The following is a 25,076-nucleotide window of genomic DNA, read 5'->3' as shown; positions in this document are numbered from 1 at the left end:
GGATAGAAGGTGAACCCTGAGTCCTCAGAGGAGTCATGTAAAAATGGTTCGGTGCTCGTAAACTGAAAGTAATGTTATGTTCTATACTGTGTATAGTAGTTGAAAAGGCAGTAGGCCCGGGCTGAACGGGGCGGTCCTGCATAGAAGGGAGAGGCAGTAGGTCTGGTGCCGTTAGGACAGGCGGTCCTGCAGATTTAAAGAAGGAGAATGGAAAAGTTAAATTACCTTATAATGTGATTATAAGAAGGTCTTTAGTGGATTCAGAGTGTATGTCCTTAAAGGCAATGTTAAATTATTGTTCAACAATTTTGCACTTAGTAGAATACCCGGTTGGGTAAGAAAAGTTATTTATAGCATGTTGCTATGATATCTAACCATGTTTGTAACGTTCAAGTGTCCTCACCTCCCATAAAGGGAAGCTCTGTTTAAGTATACTTATTGTTATTGCACTCAACAAAACTGTATGTCTTTTTGCTAACTTGTATTGTTGTTTTCTTCTCAGTCCCGGAGTACTGTGTTTAACCAGGGGGGAGTGCAGCGCCCCAGAGTCCTGGTCGTTGCAGTACTGTGGCTCCGCCACTATGGGGAGCTATGGTGCGTCTGATGGCACTGAAGGAGTTCATCTGATCAGGTATCACAGACACCAAGACATTTCACAGTCGGGCCTCCGGGGGGAGCTAAGGGTTCTATTCACTAGGCCACTCCCCACCATAGTGGGTAAACTGGGGGTCAGGCAGGAAGTTAGATGAGAAAGCTGACTGGGTTGGAACCAGGCAACACCTTGTGGCAGAGGGTGTTGTGGGGGAAGATACAGTAGGGTCTCTGTCAGGGGTGGGATCCTGACAGAGGCTTGGCAACTTGAACGAACGTAACGGGACCGTGCCTGCTCCGGGTAGCGGCGGTGCCCAAGGAAGGATTAGAAGCGAGATAGATTGTGCTGAGTGAGAAACGAGATCAAGCAAAAGGAGAAATACCAGTAGGGGTCGTGCTGTAAGACCGAAGCAACACCCTACTGAGGCGCACTACCGGTGGCCGGAACGCCGAGGGAGTATAATAACATTCAGCTTCAAGCAATACTCCAAACAGCGGCAGGACAGTCAGTCTAAGGTGGGCTGTCTAACTTAAATCACCTATGCAGTCTTGGGGGGCAACTTGTGGAGAGGGGCGACTCTAGGGTCCCGGAAGAGCTCCGAGCCTACCCGTCAAACGGGTGCTGTCCCAACCAGAACACCAGGGAGGGACGGAGGATTAGCAGAACATCATCTAATCGAGTTGTGAGGGAACTTAAGAAACAGACACAACAGTTGTGGGGACTTTCTGTAAGCACAGCAGGGAAGGACCGCAACACATAGCGCTAGCAGGAAGGCACAGATTTCCACCTGCTAGGAGAACTCTGGAGGTGCCATTGGACCGGCCGGACTTGCACAGCCTGGTAATCCAGATTCCGGACTGAGGACCCAGAGATCTTCAGTAAAGAGGTAAAGAGACTGCAACCTGGTGTCCTCGCTATTTACTGCACCGCACCACCACAGCCTCACCACTACCGTCATCCACCATATCGATCACTGTACGCCCCTCGGCAGGGTCACGGACCGGGCCTAGCCACCGTGACAACCCCAGAGCAGAGACTCACAGGCCCGGTACCGGGTACCCCTCGGCCCTGCGGCAGTGGGGGCGCTGCAAACATATATATATATATATATATATATATATATATAAGAAAAAAGAATAATGAACGGCACTGTCCAAAGATTTGTAACTTGTGAAGCCGGTATGTTCTTACACTGAAACAGCCATAGGAATGAAGATCACGGGTGCAACTCCATAAGAAGCGTTAATCCATATAATGAAAAAAGAGAAAAAAAGCACGGAATGCACTCACCAGTCTTCTATAAATAGCAGCTTTATTTAAATCTTCGTGAATAAAACTTCATGGCCGGGGGAAGAGAAATGGGGCTCAAGCGAGCAGGAGGAGACGACGGCCATTTCGCGCAGTGCTAGCGCTTCAACGGGGATGCAGATTTAAATAACGCTGCTATTTATGGAAGACTGGTGAGTGCATTCCGTGCTTTTTTTCTCTTTTTTCATATTTTCATATATATATATATATATATATATATATATATATATATATATATATATATATATATATATATATATATACACAGTACAGACCAAAAGTTTGGACACCTTCTCATTTAAAGATTTTTCTGTATTTTCATGACTATGGAAATTGCACGTTCACACTGAAGGCATCAAAACTATGAATTAACACGTGTGGAATTATATACTTAACAAAAAAGTGTGGAACAACTGAAATTATGTCTTATATTCTAGGTTCTTCAAAGTAGCCACCTTTTGCTTTGATGACTGCTTTGCACACTCTTGGCATTCTCTTGATGAGCTTCAAGAGGTAGTCACCGGGAATGGTTTTCACTTCACAGGTGTTCCCTGTCAGGTTTAATAAGTGGGATTTCTTGCCTTATAAATGGGGTTGGGACCATCAGTTGTGTTGTGCAGAAGTCTGGTGGATACATAGCTGATAGTCCTACTGAATAGACTGTTAGAATTTGTATTATGGCCAGAAAAAAGCAGCTAAGTAAAGAAAAACGAGTGGCCATCATTACTTTAAGAAATGAAGGGCAGTCAGCCTGAAAAATTGGGCAAACTTTGAAAGTGTCACCAAGTGCAGTGGCAAAAACCATCAAGCGCTACAAAGAAACTGGCTCACATGAGGACTGCCCCAGGAAAGGAAGACCAAGAGTCACCTCTGCTTCTAAGGATAGGTTTATTCGAGTCACCACCCTCAGAAATAGGTTAAAAGCAGCTCAGATTAGAGACCAAGTCAATGCCACACAGAGTTCTAGCCGAAGACACATCTCTGCAACAACTGTTAAGAGGAGACTTTGTGCAGCAGGCCTTCATGGTAAAATAGCTGCTAGGAAACCACTGCTAAGGACAGGCAACTAGCAGAAGAGACTTGTTTGGGCTGAAGAACACAAGGAATGGACATTAGACCAGTGGAAATCTGTGCTTTGGTCTAAGGAGTCCAAATTTGGGATCTTTAGTTCCAACCACCGTGTCTTTGTGCGATGCAGAAAAGGTGAACGGATGGATTCTACATGCCTGGTTCCCATCGGGAAGCATGGAGGAGGAGGTGTGATGGTGTGGGGGTGCTTTGCTGGTGACACTGTTGGGGATTTATTCAAAATTGAAGGCATACTGAACCAGCATGGCTACCACAGCATCTTGCAGCGGCCTGCTATTCCAACCGGTTTGCATTTAGTTTGACTATCATTTATTTTTTAACAGGACAATGACCCCAAACACACCTCCAGGCTGTGAAAGGACTATTTGACCAAGAAGGAGAGTGATGTGATGCTATGCCAGATGATTTGGCCTCCACAGTCACCAGACCTGAACCCAATCGAGATGGTTTGGGGAGAGCTGGACCGCACAGTGAAGGCAAAAGGGCCAACAAGTGCTAAGCATCTCTGGGAACTCCTTCAAGATTGTTGGAAGAACATTCCCGGTGACTACCTCTTGAAGCTCATCAAGAGAATGCCAAGAGTGTGCAAAGGAGTCATCAAAGCAAAACGTGGCTACTTTGAAGAACCTAGAATATAAGACATAATTTCAGTTGCTTCGCATTTTTTTGTTAAGTACTGTATATAATTCCACATGTGTTAATTCATAGTTTTGATGCCTTCAGTGTGAATGTACAATTTTCATAACCATGAAAATACAGAAAAATCTTTAAATGAGAAGGTGTGTCCAAACTTTTGGTCTGTACAGTTATATGAAAAAGTTTGGGCACCCCTATTAATCTTAAGCTTAATGTTTTATAAAAATTGTTTTTTTTGCAACAGCTACTTCAGTTTCATATATCTAATAACTGTTGGACACAGTAATGTTTCTGCCTTGAAATGAGGTTTATTGTACTAACAGAAAATGTGCAATCTGCATTCAAACAAAATTTGACAGGTGCATAAGTATGGGCACCCTTATCATTTTCTTGTTTTAAATACTCCTACCTACTTTTTACTGACTTACTAAAGCACTTTTTTTGGTTTTGTAACCTCATTGAGCTTTGAACTTCATAGCCAGGTGTATGCAATCATGAGAAAAGCTACTTAAAGTGGCCACTTGCAAGTTGTTCTGCTGTTTGAATCTCCTCTGAAGAGTGGCATCATCGGCTCCTCAAAACAACTGTCAAATTATCTGAAAACAAAGATTATTCAACATAGTTGTTCAGGGGAAGGATACAAAAAGCTGTCTCAGAGATTTAACCTGTCAATTTCCACTGTGAGGAACATAGTAAGGAAATGGAAGAACACAGGTACAGTTCTTGTTAAGGCCAGAAGTGGCAGGCCAAGAAAAACATCAGAAAGGCAGAGAAGAAGAATGGTGAGATCAGTCAAGGACAATCCTCAGACCACCTCCAGAGAGCTGCAGCTTCAACTTGCTGCAGATGGTGTCTGTTGTGAATTAGACTTTTTTGGCTCCCTCTTGTGGTCACTAGTGGTATGACTCTGAGATTGTCTTTCCCTAGTTTGGCACCCACCTGGGTCGTTAGTCCAGGGGTGTTGCTATATTAACTTCCTGAATTCTTAGTCTGGTGCCTGGCATCGTTGTAATCAGTCCTTTCTGTTTGCTCCTGTCTGCTGGTCCTGGTTCATGCAAAATTAAGCTAAGTCTTGCTTCCTTGTTTTTTGGTTATTTGTATTGCTTTTATTTTTTGTCCAGCTTGTACTAAATGTGATTCCTGATTTTGCTGGAAGCTCTAGGGGGCTGGTATTCTCCCCCCGGGCCGTTAGACGGTTCGGGGGTTCTTGAATATCCAGCGTGGATATTTTTTTGATAGGGTTTTTGCTGACCGTATAAGTCATCTTACTATATTCTGCTATTAGTCAGTGGGCCTCTCTTTGCTAAATACCTAGTTCATTCTTACGTTTGTCTTTTCTTCTTACCTCACCGTTATTATTTGTTGGGGGCTTGTATCCAACTTTTGGGGTCTTTTCTCTGGAGGCAAGAAAGGTCTATCTTTTCCCTTCTAGGGTTAGTTAGTTCTCCGGCTGGTGCGAGACGTCTAGAACCAACGTAGGCACGTTCCCCGGCTGCTGCTATTTGTGGTGCTAGGATTAGCTATACGGTCAGCCCAGTTACCACTGCCCTATGAGCTGGTTTTTTGTGTTTGCAGACTTGGTATTTATTGCAGAGACCCTCTGCCATTGGGGTCATAACAGTATGCCAGGCCTAAGTTGAATGTTTAATGCATTGCAGAAGTGGGATTATAAGAAAGGAAATTCTGAGTTTTTTTTTTTTCCTCTCTTTCTTCCTCCCCTTTACCTCTGAGTGGCTTAAGCTTGCTGCAGACATGAATGTCCAGACTCTGATTACAAGTGTGGATCAGCTTGCTGCTCGTGTGCAGGGCATACAAGATTTTGTTACCAGTAGTCCTATGTCTGAACCTAAAATACCTATTCCTGAACTGTTCTCTGGAGATCGATTTAAGTTTAGGAATTTCAGGAATAATTGTAAATTGTTTCTTTCTCTGAGACCCCGTTCATCTGGAGACTCAGCTCAGCAAGTTAAAATTGTTATCTCTTTCTTGCGGGGCGACCCTCAGGATTGGGCTTTCTCGCTAGCGCCAGGAGATCCGGCATTGGCGAATATTGATGCGTTTTTTCTGGCGCTCGGATTGCTTTACGAGGAACCCAATCTTGAAATTCAGGCAGAAAAAGCCTTGCTGGCTATTTCTCAGGGCCAGGATGAAGCTGAAGTGTATTGCCAAAAATTTCGGAAATGGTCCGTGCTTACTCAGTAGAATGAGTGTGCTCTGGCCGCAAATTTCAGAAATGGCCTTTCTGAAGCCATTAAGAATGTGATGGTGGGTTTCTCCATTCCTACAAGTCTGAATGATTCCATGGCGCTGGCTATTCAAATTGACCGGCTTTTTGGGGGAGCGCAAAACTGCTAATCCTCTGGTGGTGTTGTCTGAACAAACACCTGATTTAATGCAATGTGATAGAATTCAGACTAGAAATGAACGAAAAAATCATAGACGGCAGAATGGGTTGTGTTTTTACTGTGGTGATTCTACACATGTTATATCAGCATGCTCTAAACGCCTTACAAGGGTTGTTAGCCCTGTCGCCATTGGTAATTTGCAACCTAAATTTATTTTGTCTGTGACTTTAATTTGCTCATTGTCTGCCTACCCTGTTATGGCGTTTGTGGATTCAGGTGCTGCCCTGAGTCTTATGGATCTGTCGTTTGCCAAGCGCTGTGGTTTTGTTCTTGAGCCATTGGTAAATCCTATTCCTCTTAGAGGTATTGATGCTACGCCATTGGTGGAAAATAAACCGCAGTTTTGGACACAGGTAACCATGTGCATGACTCCTGAACATCGGGAGGTGATTCGTTTTCTTGTTCTGCATAAAATGCATGATTTGGTCGTTTTGGGTCTGCCATGGTTACAGACCCATAATCCAGTCTTGGATTGGAAGGCAATGTCTGTGTCAAGTTGGGGCTGTCAGGGAATTCATGGTGATTCCCCACCGGTGTCTATTGCTTCCTCTACTCCTTCGGAAGTTCCTGAGTATTTGTCTGATTTTCAGGATATATTCAGCGAGTCTAGGTCCAGTGCTCTGCCTCCTCATAGGGACTGTGACTGCGCTATAGATTTGATTCCGGGTAGTAAATTTCCTAAGGGAAGATTATTTAATCTGTCTGTACCTGAGCATACCGCAATGCATTCGTATATCAAGGAATCTCTGGAGAAGGGGCATATCCGTCCTTCCTCTTCCCCTCTTGGTGCGGGATTCTTTTTTGTGGCCAAGAAGGACGGATCTTTGAGACCTTGTATTGACTATCGGCTTCTGAATAAAATCACTGTTAAATTTCAGTATCCTTTGCCTCTGTTGTCGGACTTGTTTGCCCGGATTAAAGGTGCCAAGTGGTTCACCAAGATAGATCTTCGTGGTGCGTACAACCTTGTGCGCATTAAGCAAGGAGATGAATGGAAAACTGCATTTAATACGCTCGAAGGTCATTTTGAGTACTTGGTGATGCCTTTTGGGCTCTCAAATGCTCCTTCAGTGTTTCAGTCCTTTATGCATGATATTTTCCGGAAGTATCTGGATAAATTTATGATTGTTTATCTGGATGATATTCTGGTTTTTTCTGATGATTGGGACTCGCATGTAGAGCAGGTCAGGATGGTGTTTCAGGTTTTGCGTGAGAATGCTTTGTTTGTTAAGGGCTCAAAGTGTCTCTTTGGAGTACAGAAGGTTCCCTTTTTGGGTTTTATTTTCTCCCCTTCTGCGGTGGAGATGGACCCAGTCAAGGTCCGAGCTATTCATGATTGGACTCAACCCACGTCCGTTAAGAGTCTTCAGAAGTTCTTGGGCTTTGCTAACTTCTACCGTCGTTTTATCGCTAATTTTTCTAGCATTGTTAAACCTTTGACGGATATGACCAAGAAAGGTTCTGATGTTGCTAACTGGGCTCCTGCAGCCGTGGAGGCTTTCCAAGAGTTGAAGCGCCGGTTTACTTCAGCGCCTGTTTTGTGCCAGCCTGATGTCTCACTTCCCTTTCAGGTTGAAGTGGATGCTTCTTAGATTGGGGCAGGGGCCGTTTTGTCGCAGAGAGGCCCTGGTTGCTCTGTAATGAGACCATGTGCTTTTTTCTCTAGGAAGTTTTCGCCTGCTGAGCGGAATTATGATGTTGGCAATCGGGAGTTGCTGGCCATGAAGTGGGCATTTGAGGAGTGGCGTCATTGGCTCGAGGGTGCTAAGCATCGTGTGGTGGTCTTGACTGATCACAAAAATCTGATGTATCTCGAGTCTGCTAAACGCCTGAATCCTAGACAGGCCCGTTGGTCATTGTTTTTCTCCCGTTTTGACTTTGTGGTCTCGTATTTACCAGGTTCAAAGAATGTGAAGGCTGATGCTCTTTCAAGGAGCTTTGTGCCTGACTCTCCTGGAGTCGCAGAACCAGTTGGTATTCTTAAAGAGGGAGTAATCTTGTCAGCCATTTCTCCGGATTTGCGACGTGTGTTGCAGAGATTTCAGGCTGGTAGACCTGACTCTTGTCCACCTGACAGACTGTTTGTTCCTGTTAAATGGACCAGCAGAGTCATTTCCGAGGTTCATTCCTCGGTGTTGGCAGGGCATCCGGGAATTTTTGGCACCAGAGATTTGGTGGCTAGGTCCTTTTGGTGGCCTTCCTTGTCGCGGGATGTGCGGTCATTTGTGCAGTCCTGTGGGACTTGTGCTCGAGCTAAGCCTTGCTGTTCTCGTGCCAGCGGGTTGCTCTTGCCCTTGCCTGTCCCAAAGAGGCCTTGGACACACATTTCCATGGATTTCATTTCAGATCTTCCGGTGTCTCAGGGCATGTCTGTCATCTGGGTGGTATGTGATCGCTTTTCCAAGATGGTCCATTTGGTATCTTTGCCTAAGCTGCCTTCCTCTTCCGATCTGGTTCCTTTGTTCTTTCAGAATGTGGTTCGTTTACACGGCATTCCTGAGAATATCGTGTCTGACAGAGGATCCCAGTTTGTTTCCAGGTTCTGGCGATCCTTTTGTGCTAAGATGGGCATTGATTTGTCGTTTTCGTCTGCCTTTCATCCTCAGACTAATGGACAAACGGAGCGAACTAATCAAACTTTGGAGGCTTATTTGAGGTGTTTTGTTTCTGCGGATCAGGATGATTGGGTGACCTTCTTGCCGTTGGCTGAGTTTGCCCTTAATAATCGGGCTAGTTCCGCTACTTTGGTCTCGCCATTTTTCTGCAACTCTGGTTTCCATCCTCATTTTTCCTCGGGACATGTGGAGCCTTCTGACTGTCCTGAGGTAGATTCTGTGGTGGATAGGTTGCAGCAGATTTGGAATCATGTGGTGGACAACTTGAAGTTGTCACAGGAGAAGGCTCAGCGTTTTGCCAACCGCCGCCGCGGTGTGGGTCCCCGACTTCGTGTTGGGGATTTGGTATGGCTGTCTTCTCGATTTGTTCCTATGAAGGTCTCCTCTCCTAAATTCAAGCCTCGCTTCATCGGTCCTTACAAGATATTGGAAATCCTTAATCCTGTGTCCTTTCGCTTGGATCTTCCGGTGTCGTTTGCTATTCACAACGTGTTCCATAGGTCTTTGTTGCGGCGGTACGTTGTACCTGTGGTTCCTTCTGTTGAGCCTCCTGCTCCGGTGTTGGTTGAGGGCGAGTTGGAGTACGTGGTGGAGAAAATCTTGGATTCTCGTCTCTCCAGACGGAGGCTTCAGTATCTGGTCAAGTGGAAGGGCTATGGTCAGGAGGATAATTCCTGGGTGGTTGCCTCTGATGTGCATGCGGCCGATTTAGTTCGTGCCTTTCACGCTGCTCATCCTGATCGCCCTGGTGGTCTTGGTGAGGGTTTGGTGACCCCTCCTTAAAGGGGGGGTACTGTTGTGAATTAGACTTTTTTGGCTCCCTCTTGTGGTCACTAGTGGTATGACTCTGAGATTGTCTTTCCCTAGTTTGGCACCCACCTGGGTCGTTAGTCCAGGGGTGTTGCTATATTAACTTCCTGAATTCTTAGTCTGGTGCCTGGCATCATTGTAATCAGTCCTTTCTGTTTGCTCCTGTCTGCTGGTCCTGGTTCATGCAAAATTAAGCTAAGTCTTGCTTCCTTGTTTTTTGGTTATTTGTATTGCTTTTATTTTTTGTCCAGCTTGTACTAAATGTGATTCCTGATTTTGCTGGAAGCTCTAGGGGGCTGGTATTCTCCCCCCGGGCCGTTAGACGGTTCGGGGGTTCTTGAATATCCAGCGTGGATATTTTTTTGATAGGGTTTTTGCTGACCATATAAGTCATCTTACTATATTCTGCTATTAGTCAGTGGGCCTCTCTTTGCTAAATACCTAGTTCATTCTTACGTTTGTCTTTTCTTCTTACCTCACCGTTATTATTTGTTGGGGGCTTGTATCCAACTTTTGGGGTCTTTTATCTGGAGGCAAGAAAGGTCTATCTTTTCCCTTCTAGGGTTAGTTAGTTCTCCGGCTGGCGCGAGACGTCTAGAACCAATGTAGGCACGTTCCCCGGCTGCTGCTATTTGTGGTGCTAGGATTAGCTATACGGTCAGCCCAGTTACCACTGCCCTATGAGCTGGTTTTTTGTGTTTGCAGACTTGGTATTTATTGCAGAGACCCTCTGCCATTGGGGTCATAACAGGTGTCACTGTGCATCGGTCAACTATACAACGCACTTTGCACAAGGAGAAGCTGTATGGGAGAGTGATGCGAAAGAAGCCGTTTCTGCAAGCACGCCACAAACGGCGTCGGCTGAGGTATGCAAAAGCACATTTGGAGAAGCCAATTTCTTTTTGGAAGAAGGTCCTGTGGACTGATGAAACCAAGATCGATTTGTTTGGTCATACAAAAAGGCGTTATGCATGGCGGCAAAAAAACACAGCATTCCAAGAAAAACACTTGCTACCCACAGCAAAATTTGGTGGAGGTTCCATCATGCTTTGGGGCTGTGTGGCCAATGCCGGCACCGGGAATCTTGTTAAAGTTGAGGGACGCATGGATTCCTCTCAGTATCAGCAGATTCTTGACAATAATGTTCATGAATCAGTGACAAAGTTGAAGTTACGCAGGGCATGGATCTTTCAGCAAGAGAATGATCCAAAACACGGCTCCAAATCTACTCAGGCATTCATGCAGAGGAACAATTACACTGTTCTGGAATGGCCATCCCAGTCCCCAGACCTGAATATCATTGAACATCTGTGGGATCATTTGAAGAGGGCTGTCCATGCTCGGCGACCATCAAACTTAACTGAACTGGAATTGTTTTGTAAAGAGGAATGGTCAAAAATACCCTCATCCAGGATCCAGGAACTCATTAAAAGCTACAGGAAGCGACTAGAGGCTGTTATTTTTACAAAAAGAGGATCTACTAAATATTAATGTCACTTTTCTGGTGAGGTGCCCATACTTATGCACCTGTCAAATTTTGTTTGAATGCAGATTGCACATTTTCTGTTAGTACAATAAACCTCATTTCAAGGCAGAAACATTACTGTGTCCAACAGTTATTAGATATATGAAACTGAAATAGCTGTTGCAAAATAAACCATTTTTATAAAACAATAAGCTTAAGATTAATAGGGGTGCCCAAACGTTTTCATATAACTATGTGTGTATATATATATATATATATATATATATATATATATATATATAAATAATATTTTTGCCAAAAATACAAAGAAAATGTGTACAAATGACGGCTTATTACAGGGCGCCAGCAAATACTAAGTGTGCAGCCTGATCCAGGATGTTGCCATACAAATGATTACTTATTCCAGGGCACCAGCAGATACCAGGTGTGCAGCCTGACCCAGGGTGTTGCCATACAAATGACGGCTTATTCCAAGGCGTCAGCAAATACCAAGTGTGCATCCTGACCCAGGGTGTTGCCATACAAATGACGGCTTATGCCAAGGCGTCGGCAGATACCGAGTGTGCATCGGCCTGCACTCTTGGCATTTGTCACGAGGTGGACAGCTCCATGCATTTGCTTTTACATAATGAGCTGTTTATAACTACTTTTGTGAGTACAGTAAACACAATTTTACTGCTCATTCACTCTATTGGATCTATACTATATTCTGTCCATATCTGCAGGTACCTTGTCATTTGGATTTATCCACTATTTTGTCGAATTGTGAGGTTTCACTTCCATATTTGCTGGGACTGACTGACTCATCCCCTAAATTGCAGCAGCTCCCCTGCTGATCTGTCAGGACTAGTGTTGAGCATTCCGATGCTGCAAGTATCGGGTATCGGCCGATACTTGCTGTATCAGAATTCCGATACCGGGATTCCGATACTCTTGTGGTATCGGGTATCGGGTATCGCAACAACATTAATGTTAAAATGTGTAAAAGAGAGAATTAAAATAAAAAATATCGCTATACTCACCTGTCCGACGCAGCCGGGACTTCAGCGAGGGAACCGGCAGCGTTGTTTGTTTAAAATTCGCGCTATTACTTGGTTACGTGAATTCCCGGCTTGTGATTGGTCAGGTCGGCCACGTTGCCGGGACGCGGACCAATCACAGCAAGCCGTGACGAAATTACGTCACGGCTTGCTGTGATTGGTCCGCGTCCCGGCAATATGGCCGCCCTGACCAATCACAAGCCGTGACGTCACGGGAGGCTGGACACGCGCCCATTTTAAAATGAGCGCGTCCAGCCTCCCGGCTTGTGATTGGTTGACCGCGGCGCAACCAATCACAAGCCGTGACGTCACGGGAGGCTGGACTCGCGCCCATTTTAAAATGAGCGCGTCCAGCCTCCCGGCTTGTGATTGGTTGACCGCGGCGCAACCAATCACAAGCCGTGACGTCACGGGAGGCTGGACACGCGCCCATTTTAAAATGAGCGCGTCCAGCCTCCCGGCTTGTGATTGGTTGACCGCGGCGCAACCAATCACAAGCCGTGACGTCACGGGAGGCTGGACACGCGCCCATTTTAAAATGAGCGCGTGTCCAGCCTCCCGTGACGTCACGGCTTGTGATTGGTCAGGGCGGCCATATTGCCGGGACGCGGACCAATCACAGCAAGCCGTGACGTAATTTCGTCACGGCTTGCTGTGATTGGTCCGCGTCCCGGCAACATGGCCGACCTGACCAATCACAAGCCGGGAATTCACGTAACCAAGTAATAGCGCGAATTTTAAACAAACAACGCTGCCGGTTCCCTCGCTGAAGTCCCGGCTGCGTCGGAGAGGTGAGTATAGCGATATTTTTTATTTTAATTCTTTCTTTTACACATTTATATGGTTCCCAGGGCCTGAAGGAGAGTTTCCTCTCCTTCAGACCCTGGGAACCATACAGGATACCGTCCGATACATGAGTCCCATTGACTTGTATTGGTATCGGGTATCGGTATCGGATTGGATCCGATATTTTGCCGGTATCGGCCGATACTTTCCGATACCGATACTTTCAAGTATCGGACGGTATCGCTCAACACTAGTCAGGACTGATTCAATCACGCAATTTCCTTCTATCCAGTCGGAGTACAGTTTATTATGACTCTTTGTGAGTAATAAATAGATGAAACAGCAGAACTTGGCGATCATGCTTTGTACCAGTGCACAGTTCAGAATGCAGATTGTAAATGGGAGTGGAATATCAGAGTTATCAGAATTCACTGAGCAAAAACAGTTAAAGGGGTTTTACAATTTGAGAAACCCCCTGTTCACCATCTGCAGCTTGTTGTGAACAAGACAATAGTGCATTACTCATCCTCCCACAATAAATCTCCTCCAATGTTCCCCATGTTTGGTATTGTTTGCAATGGTGACATCAAGCTGACAGCGGTGCAGCCAATAACTGAGCTCAGCGGCTCATGCTGCCAACTTAAGCGGCGCCGCTGAGCTCAGTTATTGGCTGCACCGCTGTCGCCGTGAAGTTAGCGCTGCAGACAATGACACTAATTGTAACGACAAACACTCAGCGCTGTACCCATGGAGGATGAGTAAAGCATTTTGTTTTCTTTTTTTTCTAAATGCGGAGCAGGGAAAGAGATGTTTTTCCAAAAGCAGAAAACCACTATAAAGGGGTTTTAACACAATGGTAAATATATGATATAATGTGCGCTTAGCTGTGCTATATCTGTAGTAATATTGACCATCCACATGATATAATTACGTCACATTCAGTTTCCCAGTATAGTAAGTAAAATCAGTTATTTATTGTGCACTTTCTTGAATAATATCGATGATAAGGGCATGTGCACACATTAACCATTTGCAGCCGATTTTTCTGCACCAAAAAAACAAAATGTTGAAACAAAAACAACGTGTGAGATATTCATATTCATGTTTTAGATGCATTTTTGGTGCATTTTTATGTTCGATTTTCTTGGGTTTCTACTTGCAATTTTTCACATTCATTTGAATGGGTGAAAAAAGCTGCAAAAATGCTGAAAGAATAAACACGCCGTAGATATGAAAAAAAGCTTTCATGGTTCAAATCCGAAAGAAAAAAATTAGGAGCGTATGCATGAGATTGTAGAAATCTCATTAATTTTGCTGGTACTGTAAGGGTATGTTTCCATGGTCAGGAAACGCTGCGGGTTTGACGCTGCGTACATGCACAGCGTCAAACTTGCAGCATCCAGATGTTACAGCATAGTGGAGAGGATTTGATGAAATCCCATCTCCACTATGCATTTGGAGACGCAGGCTGCAGACCTGCGTATCCGGACATGCGGTGCGTCTTTATAGACCGCAGCGTATCTATTTGCGATGCGGAGACACTCAGTCCCTGCAGTGTAAATTTCCCACAGACTATCATTACATGCGGTAAAAGCACATCTAATTGTTAGTCACATGTGTAATAACTGCGGAAACGCAGCTTACTGTGCATGTGAACTAATTTAAATAATCACTGCCGGAAGTCCGCATCCACTGCAGTTCTCATGATGACTGAGCTGACCTCAAGAACTGCCGTGCACGTGACCACCGAGGTTACCTCCAGTCACTACGCTGGTTCTCACGATCAGCTGATCATGAGTACTGCAGTGCAGGTGACCGCCGGAGAGTTATCTACAAGCTCTGCTACATCTGGATGTCAGGCATCCAGATGTAGCAGAGCTGGACTCGTCGTGGGACACTCGTTTTTAAGGACTGCGTTGGACCAGGGAGTATTTGTGTTGGTTTATTATTTTCTTATTTTTGCACGAGATCGAGGGATTCGGGGAATTGTCAGAACAATAAAGATCGGAAAACTGTGTGGTGTTTTATTTCATTAAAATACTTTATTCTGGCTGTGTCTATTTAACCTGTAACAACTATAGGATTAGTACTGGATAGGTGTCTTATAGACGCCTGTCCATTACAAAGCCGGGCTTGATGTCACCTTTTACAATACAAAGGTGACATTAACTCCCAAACTATTACCTCACTTGCCATCGCTACAGGGCAAGTGGGAAGAGCAAGGCTAAGTGCCGGAACTGGAGCATCTTAGAGATGGTGTTTGTAGTCGGGGGGGCAAATATCATGGTCCCTTCCCAGGCTATTAATATCAGCCCGCAGCTGTCTGCTTAGCCTTTGCTGGTTATTAATTATAGGGGGACCCCACATCATTTTTTGGGGTTTCCCCCTATTTTAATAGTCAGTAAATGCTAAGTATACAGCTGTGAGCTGATATTAATAGCCTGGGAAGCTCCATGGGTATTTCCCCCTTCCCAGGCTATAAACATCGGCCCCCAGTAGCTGGCTTTCCCTCTGCTGGTTTGGAAATTTGCGCGGGAGCCCACGGCATTATTTTGTAAAAAATTATTTATTTAGTAAAAAAAAAAAAGGCAAGGACATTAAATATTCCTGTGTGGCCGGTGTCACACTTGCGAGTGTGATGTGAAAAATTTGCGCGAGTCTCTCGCATCAACACACGGCATTCGGGACCAGAGTGTGTGGCTGCATGTATTTCTATTGGAGCCACACACGTCGGTCCGAGTGCCAGCGGCAGCACCAGGTGGTGATGCGAGATACTCGCGCGATCTTCTCGCATCACATTTGCAAGTGTGACCCCGGCCTGTCACGGACTTCCGGATGTGACACAAGATTCAACATATCTAAATTAGTACACATGCGTAGTAAGCTGCGTTCCCGCAGTTATTACGCATGTCACTAATAATTAGATGTGGTTTTACTGCATGTAACAGTCTATGGGAAATTTACGCTGCGGGGACTGAGTGTCTCCGCATCGTAAATAGACATGCTGCGGTCTGGAAAAACGCGCCGCATGTCCGTTTACGCAGGTCTATTGCCTGCATCTTTGAACGCATAGTGGAGATGGTATTTCTTGAAATCACCATGCGTACAACTTTGGGCGGAGCGGGGTATCCGCTGCATCCAAAGCGCAGGGAATCCTGAACGTGGAGACATAGCCTTATTCTTAAACATTATCAATACATTAACAATATTAGACTATAGAATATCTTTAGTATTAATATAAAACAAATGCCTTTGAATACATGTCCAGTTTTACCTGGTATATGTCAGCATCATATGGGGCTGGATCCCACAAGATTAATATTACATCTTTATAGATAGTGTTATTCATGAAATTAAACTCTTTCTGCGTCACAACCTGCAAATAAGGGAAACATTATATAGATACCAATCAGAATTTTACACTTCACATTTTGATAACCACAATGTCCTTATCCTAAGCTACATCTTATCCCAACAGCAATCAGGGTGCACAGCTCAAATCATCTCACATTTCTTGGTGGTTTAGTGTCTGTAAAGAACATAAATTGTCACCTTTCATTTTTATAGGCCTTTCGGTGAAGCATTCATGTAGGGGTTTACCAAATAGCTATAGGGGCTGATAGCATAGCTGAGGATGTGACCCTCTAATGAATGGAAGACAAACCACAATACTCAGCAGCAATCAGTGAGAACTGTACAGAGCTGCTGCTTAGTTTCGGCCACTGCTGGATCAGATTCATAGAGGGGCTGTGTGTTGGAAACCCACCAATCTCATATTGATGATGTTTTCTAGGGACAGTTCATCGATTGTTCTATCCTGGAACAAACATAAAGAGGATTTGTCAGCGTTTTTTTGCTGTGTAATCTGTCAGCATGATGAGAGAGGGACAGAGACCCTGATTCCAGTGCTGTTTTAATTAGTTTACTAGGAGGAGAAGTTATGATAAAATTACAGTTTTCTCTGCTGCAGATCTTGGTTATAGAGCTTTGTATTACACCACCCACTTCACAGCTTTCTGTGTACAGCACACAGTGACACAGCTGCTATTCAGTTTGTCGTGCTAAAGCATGTCAATATGAAATATATGAAATATGAATAGCAATACTGATTCTGAATACTAGGAAAAAATGAGACGCTTAGCACATGATTTGGCCAATTCATGCATGCCCATCAACCAACGACAAGGTGGTCTCAAAACTGATGGGTCCTAACGTGTCTAATTTGAATACCTCTCTAAGACTGAAGTCTAAATTCCTGGGTAAATGTGAATTCCTCTCTTCCAAGTCTGATTTTATGGGAAGGTAGGACCCTGTTGCAATTAAAATCCACCACATGCTGAAGGGCAGAGTGCTCGGTCAGGAAGCTAATACACAATGACAAAAAGACTGACTGGCACTTCCAAGCTAATGTGAACAGGTGCAAACTAGGAGCAGATACCTCCATACACAATAAACAAAAAAATGTGTTCATTCCAATCATATGCAGTGTGCCTCTCTGAGGCCGGGACGCGTAAACTCAACTTTAGAGTATCAATGCAATGCGGGGAAGAAGCCGCTTCGCCCCCTGGCTAAGGTGTTCCAAAACACGCATTGGGGTGGGCAAATGGACCATTTGTACCCACGGGACAGGCATCCTTACAGGTGTAGTAACTATTTAACCAATTGTATTTTCTAATGTAATAGATTGTTACGGCCGCATACTAATACATTGATATACTGTGTGTGCCGGGTAGTATATATGGGCAGTTTTTAAGGTTTATTTTATCCTACATATCTGAATTTTTGTCCAATATACTAGCACTATCAGATGCCTGCCTCTCTCCCTACCTGTGCCACTGCTTGTCATTATTTTTCTCTTACATGTGATACACTGTACGTGACATAATTTTATATGTATTGTAAAGGTCCAATATGCCTTCAGCATGCAGACTGCATGTTGGTTCATGTATGTTTGCTGACACTTATCCTTGCCTGATTAATGAAAATAAAGCAATTTTATATATACTTTACTCCTAATCATGTGATTGTCCTCCCCTCTGATTTATATTGACAATCGGTCACATTGAAGCCCTTTACATATATCGGAGGACACATATTTATATACTTTCTACACACTTTAGGGGATATTGAGATTTGCAATTTTCTTTACTTTCCCTCCATATAGTAATGTTTGTTACTAATCTGCTCTATTATACGTGAGGTAAGTATAGAGCTGGCGATGACACCAGCGCTTGTAAGTCATGTTATCACGCCCACAGGGGTGTGATAACATCTAAGTGGGCCGACTAGTCTGGTGAGGCTAACGCTCCATCGACTAATCAAATGCCTCATTTATGTATCATAAATGGACTTTAGAAATACTTTATCTAAAGATCAGTTGATGTGTGTAATGTAATACAGTGACTGTTAAGCAGTATGTCTACATATACACACACAGCTGCTGGTGGTTCTGGGCGTACACGGAGCCTGACAGGTTCCCTTTAAGCAATATTCATAGTGAAGCAATAATGTAATCCAGCATTTTCAAATTGAAATGTTTACTAGAATGAATCCACCTATGCCACCATCTAGCCACCCATATAGGGTCTTTCACAATTGACTTGGGAAATACCCTGTAAGTGTCAATCTGCTGGAGTATAAAGCATAAATACTCCAATAACCTTTTCCATTGAAGACTCTCGTGAACATTTGAGTTATTTTAGTCTGACAGTAAATCCAAGGCTTTAGAGATATAATTTCTTAGTATGGGGGCACTCCAGCTTGCCTGAAACACTTCTCTCTCTCCTCAGCCGGGAACACACAAAGTGAAAGTTTAACAAAAACGGACATACTGGATATAATCATGTATAGTACTCCAAAAACGGGAGAAAAGGGGGATGGGCTACTCCCTATATAGTATAAATCCTACAAAGAATTGGAGCAATGTGCCACAGAATCAAATATCATGAGAGTGACCATCATATTAATGAAAAAATGTAAAGACTTTAATTCTCAATTGTATAAAAAACATTAATTGTGAGCAATATATGATGAGTTAATGCTAATGACACCATGGTTTACAAAATATCAAGAACACTGGGCTTTGACCTCACATATCACAAAATAGATAACATAAAATCCTACTCATAAGAAAGGATATATACAAACTGGACAGAAACTGTGATATGGCCACAAGATGGCATACAAGTAGTGAACAGTGTTCTCACAGCACTTGTCCAGATAAATAGTCAAGAAGAGAGGGCAGGTTATGTGAATGTAAATAAGGCAAAATTCATAGTCCCTCAGCTTAGATAGAGTGCAAAGTAGTGTTTACCCATGTGGGAAGAAAAATTATGTACGTTCGTCCATTGCCCTGACGCACGTTTCACGTTTTGGGCTACCTCGAGGATTGTATGATTATGATTAAACTTTCTTTTCTCTACACCATTGTTTCCCAATCTCCAGTCTTTGTGGCAGCCAACAGATCATGTTTTCAAGATTCCCTTACTATTTCACAGGTGATAGAATTATTATTAAGGCATCAGAAATTGCCATAGGTTCTCTCACCTGCACAAAATGAAACCCTGAAAACATGATCTATAATATAACGCTGGGAGCGTCACTCTGTCTGAAGACTTTATAGACTGCGCAAGCGCAAGCGCCGGCGCAGTCTGGACCCCACAGAGTGACGCTCCCAGGAGGAGATCGCGGTATGCGTAAGCAGTGAACGCACACCGCGATCTCCAACGGAGAAGCAGGGACGAGCCAGGAGGGTGAGTATGTGATATTTACCTCTCCCCGTTCCAGTGATGCGCGCTGCTCCATCCTCCGCCTGCGACTGTTCAGTCAGAGGGCGGCGCATTAACGCGTCATCGCGCCCTCTGAACTGAACGGTTCAGAGGGTGCGATGACGCGCTTAATGCGCGCCGCCCTCTGACTGAACAGGCAGAGGACCCGGAAGATGGAGCAGCGCGTAGCAGTGGAACGTTGGACAGGTAAATATAGCAAGTGCCGGGGGCCTGAGCTAGCGGCGACTCCGGCACCTGACCCCCCCAGCGCGCCGGTGTCCCCGCCTGCTCAGGCCGCCAGCACTCGGCGCCCAGTACAGCCACGCACAGCCGCCCACACTCATCAGAGCCACGAACAGCTGCCCACACTCACCAGAGCCACGCACAGCCGCCCACACTCACCAGACCCACGCACAGCCGCCCACACTCACCCCAGAGCCACGCACAGCCGCCCACACTCACCAGAGCCACGCACAGCCGCCCACACTCACCAGAGCCACGCACAGCCACCCACACTCATCAGAGCCACGCACAGCCGCCCACACTCACCAGAGCCACGCACAGCCGCCCACACTCATCAGAGCCACGCACAGCCGCCCACACTCATCAGAGCCACACACAGCCGCCCACACTCACCAGAGCCACGCACAGCCGCCCGTACTCACCACCGCCACGCACAGCCGCCCGTACTCACCACCGCCACGCACAACCGCCCGTACTCACCACCGCCACGCACAGCCGCCCGCACTCACCACCGCCACGCACAGCCGCCCGTACTCACCACCGCCACGCACAGCCGCCCGCACTCACCACCGCCACGCACAGCCGCCCGCACTCACCACCGCCACGCACAGCCGCCCGCACTCACCACCACCACGCACAGCCGTCCGCACTCACCACCACCACGCACAGCCACCCGTACTCACCACCGCCACGCACAGCCACCCGCACTCACCACCGCCACACACAGCCGCCCGCACTCACCACAGCCGCCCGCACTCGCCACCGCCACGCACAGCCGCCCGCACTCGCCGCCACGCACAGCCGCCCGCACTCACCACCGCCACGCACAGCCGCCCGCACTCGCCACCGCAACGCACAGCCGCCCGCACTCGCCACCGCCACGCACAGCCGCCCGCACTCACCACAGCCAACTCAGTCGCCCGCACTCAGCACCGCCACGCGCAGCCGCCCGCACTCAGCATCGCCACCCGCAGCCGCCCGCACTCACCACAGCCGCCCGCACTCAGCACCGCCACACACAGCCGCCCGCACTCACCACAGCCGCCCGCACTCAGCACCGCCACACACAGCCGCCCGCACTCACCACAGCCGCCCGCACTCAGCACCGCCACGCGCAGCCACCTGCACTCAGCACCGCCACGCATAGCCGCCTGCACTCACCACCGCCACGCGCAGCCGCCCGCACTCACCACCGCCACGCGCAGCCGCCCGCACTCACCTCCGCCACGCGCAGCCGCCCGCACTCAGCACAGCCGCCAGCACTCAGCACAGCCGCCCACTCTCAGCACAGCCGCCCGCACTCAGCACAGCCGCCCGCACTCAGCACCGCCACGTGCAGCCGCCCGCACTCAGCACAGCCACGCGCAGCCGCCTGCACTCTGCACAGCCGCCCGCACTCTGCACAGCCGCCCGCACACTGCACAGCCGCCCGCACTCTGCACAGCTGCCCGCACTCTGCGCGCAGGATGGGAGCAGCACATGATAGGATGGGGGCGCAGGATGGAACAGCACATGACAGCATGGGGATGCAGGATGGGAGCACATGACAGGATGGGGACGCAGGATGGGAGCACATGACAGGATGGGGATGCAGGATGGAGCAGCACATGACAGGATGGGGGCGCAGGATGGAGCAGCACATGACAGGATGGGAGAGCAAGATGGGAGCAGCACATACCAGGATGGAGACCATATATCAATATAAATGCTCACCACCCGGGCGTAGAACGGGTTCAATAGCTAGTAATGATATGTTGGGGGCCGCGATGATGCACACACACCACACGTCACACAAGCACCATGCACACAAATCACATGTCACGCAAGCACCATGCACACACATCACACAGGCAGTAGCACTATTCACACACATCACACAGGCACCAGCACCATGTACACACATCACACCAGCACCATGCACACACATCAAACAGGCACAAGCACCATTCACACACAACACATAGGCACAAGCACCATTCACACACATTACACAAGCACCATGCACATGCAGCGCCCCAGGGTCCTGGTCGTTGCAGTAATATCATTTTCCTCTATGGGGGAGTTATGTTACATTTGGAGGCAAAGAAGATCTCTTTATCAGGTAACACAATGCATGCAACATGTTCACACTCCAGACCAGAAGGGGGTGTTCTAAGCCTGTTTAAGGTGAACTCCCCTATATAACATCCTGATCTGGAGGGAAAGGGAGTTCAGTCAGAGAGTTCCTGTCAGGAAGACAGAGGAAAAGGAAGCAGAGGAGCCGTGTAGCCTGAAGTGCTACAGCTTCTAGAAAGAGACACTGAAAGCGAACTGTATTGCAGAGAGGGTGAGAAGGTCATGGCAAAGGAGTGGATACCAGGAGGAGTTCTGCCCTACACAGGCTGCCTCCTTCTGAGGCGCAGGATCCCGGTAGCCGAAACACCGAGGGAGCAACGATCCTTTATACCTTGCTCCAGAGACCGGCAGGACAGCTAATTTCATGTTACCTGTCTGCCCCTACACCCAGGAGGCAAGGTGGCACCCCTTAGAGGCTGGGGCATGATAGAGTCCCTGTAAAATGCCTCAAGCCACCGGTCATACGGGTTTGTCCTATCCATCTGGGGGACAGAGTGAGAGACATTACATCTACAACATCTGTGAGGACCTTATGAGAAACTTAGCAGTAAGGGACTACAACACTACGGCACTAGAGGAAGGCTACTGATTTCCACCTGGATAAGGGGACTCTGGACTTGCCTCCAAACCGGCCGGACTCTGCCTACCCTGTGGTCTGGTGCTCTGGACTGTGGACGCTGAAGCCACCAGTAAAGGTAAAGAAACTGCAACCTTGTGTCCTCGTTCTTCACTGCGCCTTTCACCATCCACCATCTACACACTGGGAAGCCCTGGGGATACACTTTGCCTGAGGGAAGGTATACCATCTAGCTGCAATAACATCACCCCAGCGGACCCCTAAAAGCAGCGGCGGTCACCCTGACCGAATACCATAGGTGGCGTCACGAACACTTTCCCTTTAAAGACCTTTCCCCCTTTTCACACGGACATCCCAGGGCCACGGACCGGGTCAGCCACCGTGACATCCCCCTGTGAACCGAAGGGCCCGATACCGAGTACCCCACTGCCCATGGGGGCGTTCCAAACTTTGGCATCACAAACAGGATCTACTTAAGCCTGAAACATCGGGTCATGTGCGCTTAGAGACTGTGCTGAACTGTGATTTGTTGTGAGACTGTGCACTGCGTATTGCCGCCAAAAAATTGCCGCCAAAATCCGCCATTGCCGCGCTGCGTAGAGCGCGAGGAGGAGACGTACCTTCGTGGGCGGAGCTAGCCAAAAAGAGTGCGAAGCAGGAAGAATCGGTGCCGCGCTGCTGCCTGGAACGCCAGAAGTGAAGACGTCGTACAGTGGCGCCGCAAAAGGAGATGCCGGCTATATCAGGTTAGCGAGGGGGAAGAACAATGTCTAACCTGGGAGGGGAGTTGGTGGCAGTCGCAGCCCCAGACCTAATAGCATCCCCAGGCCTCTCAGTGGACATGCCCGCAGGCCCCGCGATAGACGCAGCCACAGGCCCTCCACTGTTATGGACCTGGTGGTTAGGTGCACCTGGAATGACCTGATGGTTAAACTAGAAGACAGGACGAGCTCTGGGAAGTGGGAACTCTGCTGACCGCAAATCCTAATCCTATAACACACACACTAGAAATAGCTGTGGAGCGTACCTAACTCTCCCTAGACGCCTCTTCACAGCCTAAGAGCTAACTACCCCTAAAGATAGGAAAATAAGCCTTACCTTGCCTCAGAGAAAATTCCCCAAAGGTAAAGGCAGCCCCCCACATATATTAACTGTGAGTTAAGAGGAAAGTCACAAACACAGGGATGAAACAGGTTTCAGCAAAGGAGGCCAGACTTACTAGATAGACTGAGGATAGGAAAGGGATCTATGCGGTCAGCACAAAAAACTACAAAAAGCCACGCAGAGTGTGCAAAAAGACCCCCGCACCGACTCACGGTGCGGAGGTGCCACTCTGCAACCCAGAGCTTCCAGCTAGCAAGGCAATATCATGTTAGCAAGCTGGACTAGAACTTAGCAAGTACTAAGAAATATATTCAGTACACAATGAACAACAAATGAACTAGCAGGGACTTAGCTTCTGCTGGAGTAGACAGGTCATCAGAAAGATCCGAGAGAGATCAGAACCAGTGCTAATACATTGACAGCTGGCATGGAGTAACGATCTGAGTGGAGTTAAATAGAGAAGCCAACCCAGCCGCAAACGAGGGCAGCTGAGGAAGCAACCTCAGAACCAGCAGTTCCACTCACAGCCACCAGAGGGAGTCCACGGACAGAACTCGCCGAAGTATCATTCATGACCACAGGAGGGAGTTCAAGAACGGAATTCACAACACTCCACTCCCATCAGCCAGCCGGGCACTGCCACAGCTACAACGGCCATCATGCCCTTGTCCAGGCCGTAAATACCTGGAGCAGCCTGACTCCCGCAATATTCCGGAGAATCGCATACGTTAGCTGACTTTAAAGAAAGACTCTGCAGCCTGCTTGAAATTTATCCCCTGACAGAGCATCAGAAAGTTCACATTGTAACGGGCCAACTGCTTGGAGTGGCCCTGAGGGAGGTGAAATCCTGGCCAGCTGCGGATAAAGAGACTGTGCAGCGGATCTTTGCTAAGCTTAAAACCACCTTTGACACCCGCACCGCTACAGAAATTAAATTTAAGTTTTATGGGTGCAAGCAGAGGCCACAGGATAGCCTACGGGACTATGCCCTTAATCTCCAGGAAGCACTGCGGGCAATCAGGCAGGTTGATCCTAACAGCGTGCAAGATGAAGACAAACTCTTAAAAGAGCGGTTCATTGAGGGACTCCTGTGTAGTAACCAAAGGGCCCAACTACACCTCCTGGCCATGCAGAATCCGGACCTAGCCTTTGCGCAATTCAAAGACAAGGCCATCCAAGTGCTACAGGAATGGCAGCCCAGCCGTGCAGTACCCCCTAGGCATCCAGCCCTCACGTATAGTGTTGAGCGATACCGTCCGATACTTGAAAGTATCGGTATCGGAAAGTATCGGCCGATACCGGCAAAGTATCGGATCCAATCCGATACCGATACCCGATACCAATACAAGTCAATGGGACTCAAGTATCGGACGGTATTCCTGATGGTTCCCAGGGTCTGAAGGAGAGGAAACTCTCCTTCAGACCCTGGGATCCATATAAATGTGTAAAATAAAGAATTAAAATAAAAAATATTGCTATACTCACCTGTCCGACGCAGCCTGG

The 25,076-nt window shown here is 47.1% G+C and overlaps 1 protein-coding gene across 5 annotated transcripts in view; it reads right to left on the bottom strand.

Moving 5' to 3' along the window:
• The window catches only part of LOC143808442 (beta-galactoside alpha-2,6-sialyltransferase 1-like), a 136,346-nt gene that overhangs the window by 15,536 nt on the left and 95,734 nt on the right, over positions 1–25,076 (bottom strand). For all 5 annotated transcript variants that reach the window (XM_077291116.1, XM_077291118.1, XM_077291120.1 and 2 more), the window contains one exon: positions 16,042–16,143. In XM_077291116.1, coding sequence (XP_077147231.1) covers positions 16,042–16,143 — 102 coding nt within the window. The remainder of the gene's footprint in view (positions 1–16,041; positions 16,144–25,076) is intronic.

Source organism: Ranitomeya variabilis, chromosome 2 (genome assembly GCF_051348905.1).
Source record: "Ranitomeya variabilis isolate aRanVar5 chromosome 2, aRanVar5.hap1, whole genome shotgun sequence".
Taxonomy (NCBI): domain Eukaryota; kingdom Metazoa; phylum Chordata; class Amphibia; order Anura; family Dendrobatidae; genus Ranitomeya; species Ranitomeya variabilis.
The sequence above is the reverse complement of the archived record's forward strand: the minus strand, read 5'-3'. Positions and strand labels throughout refer to the sequence as shown.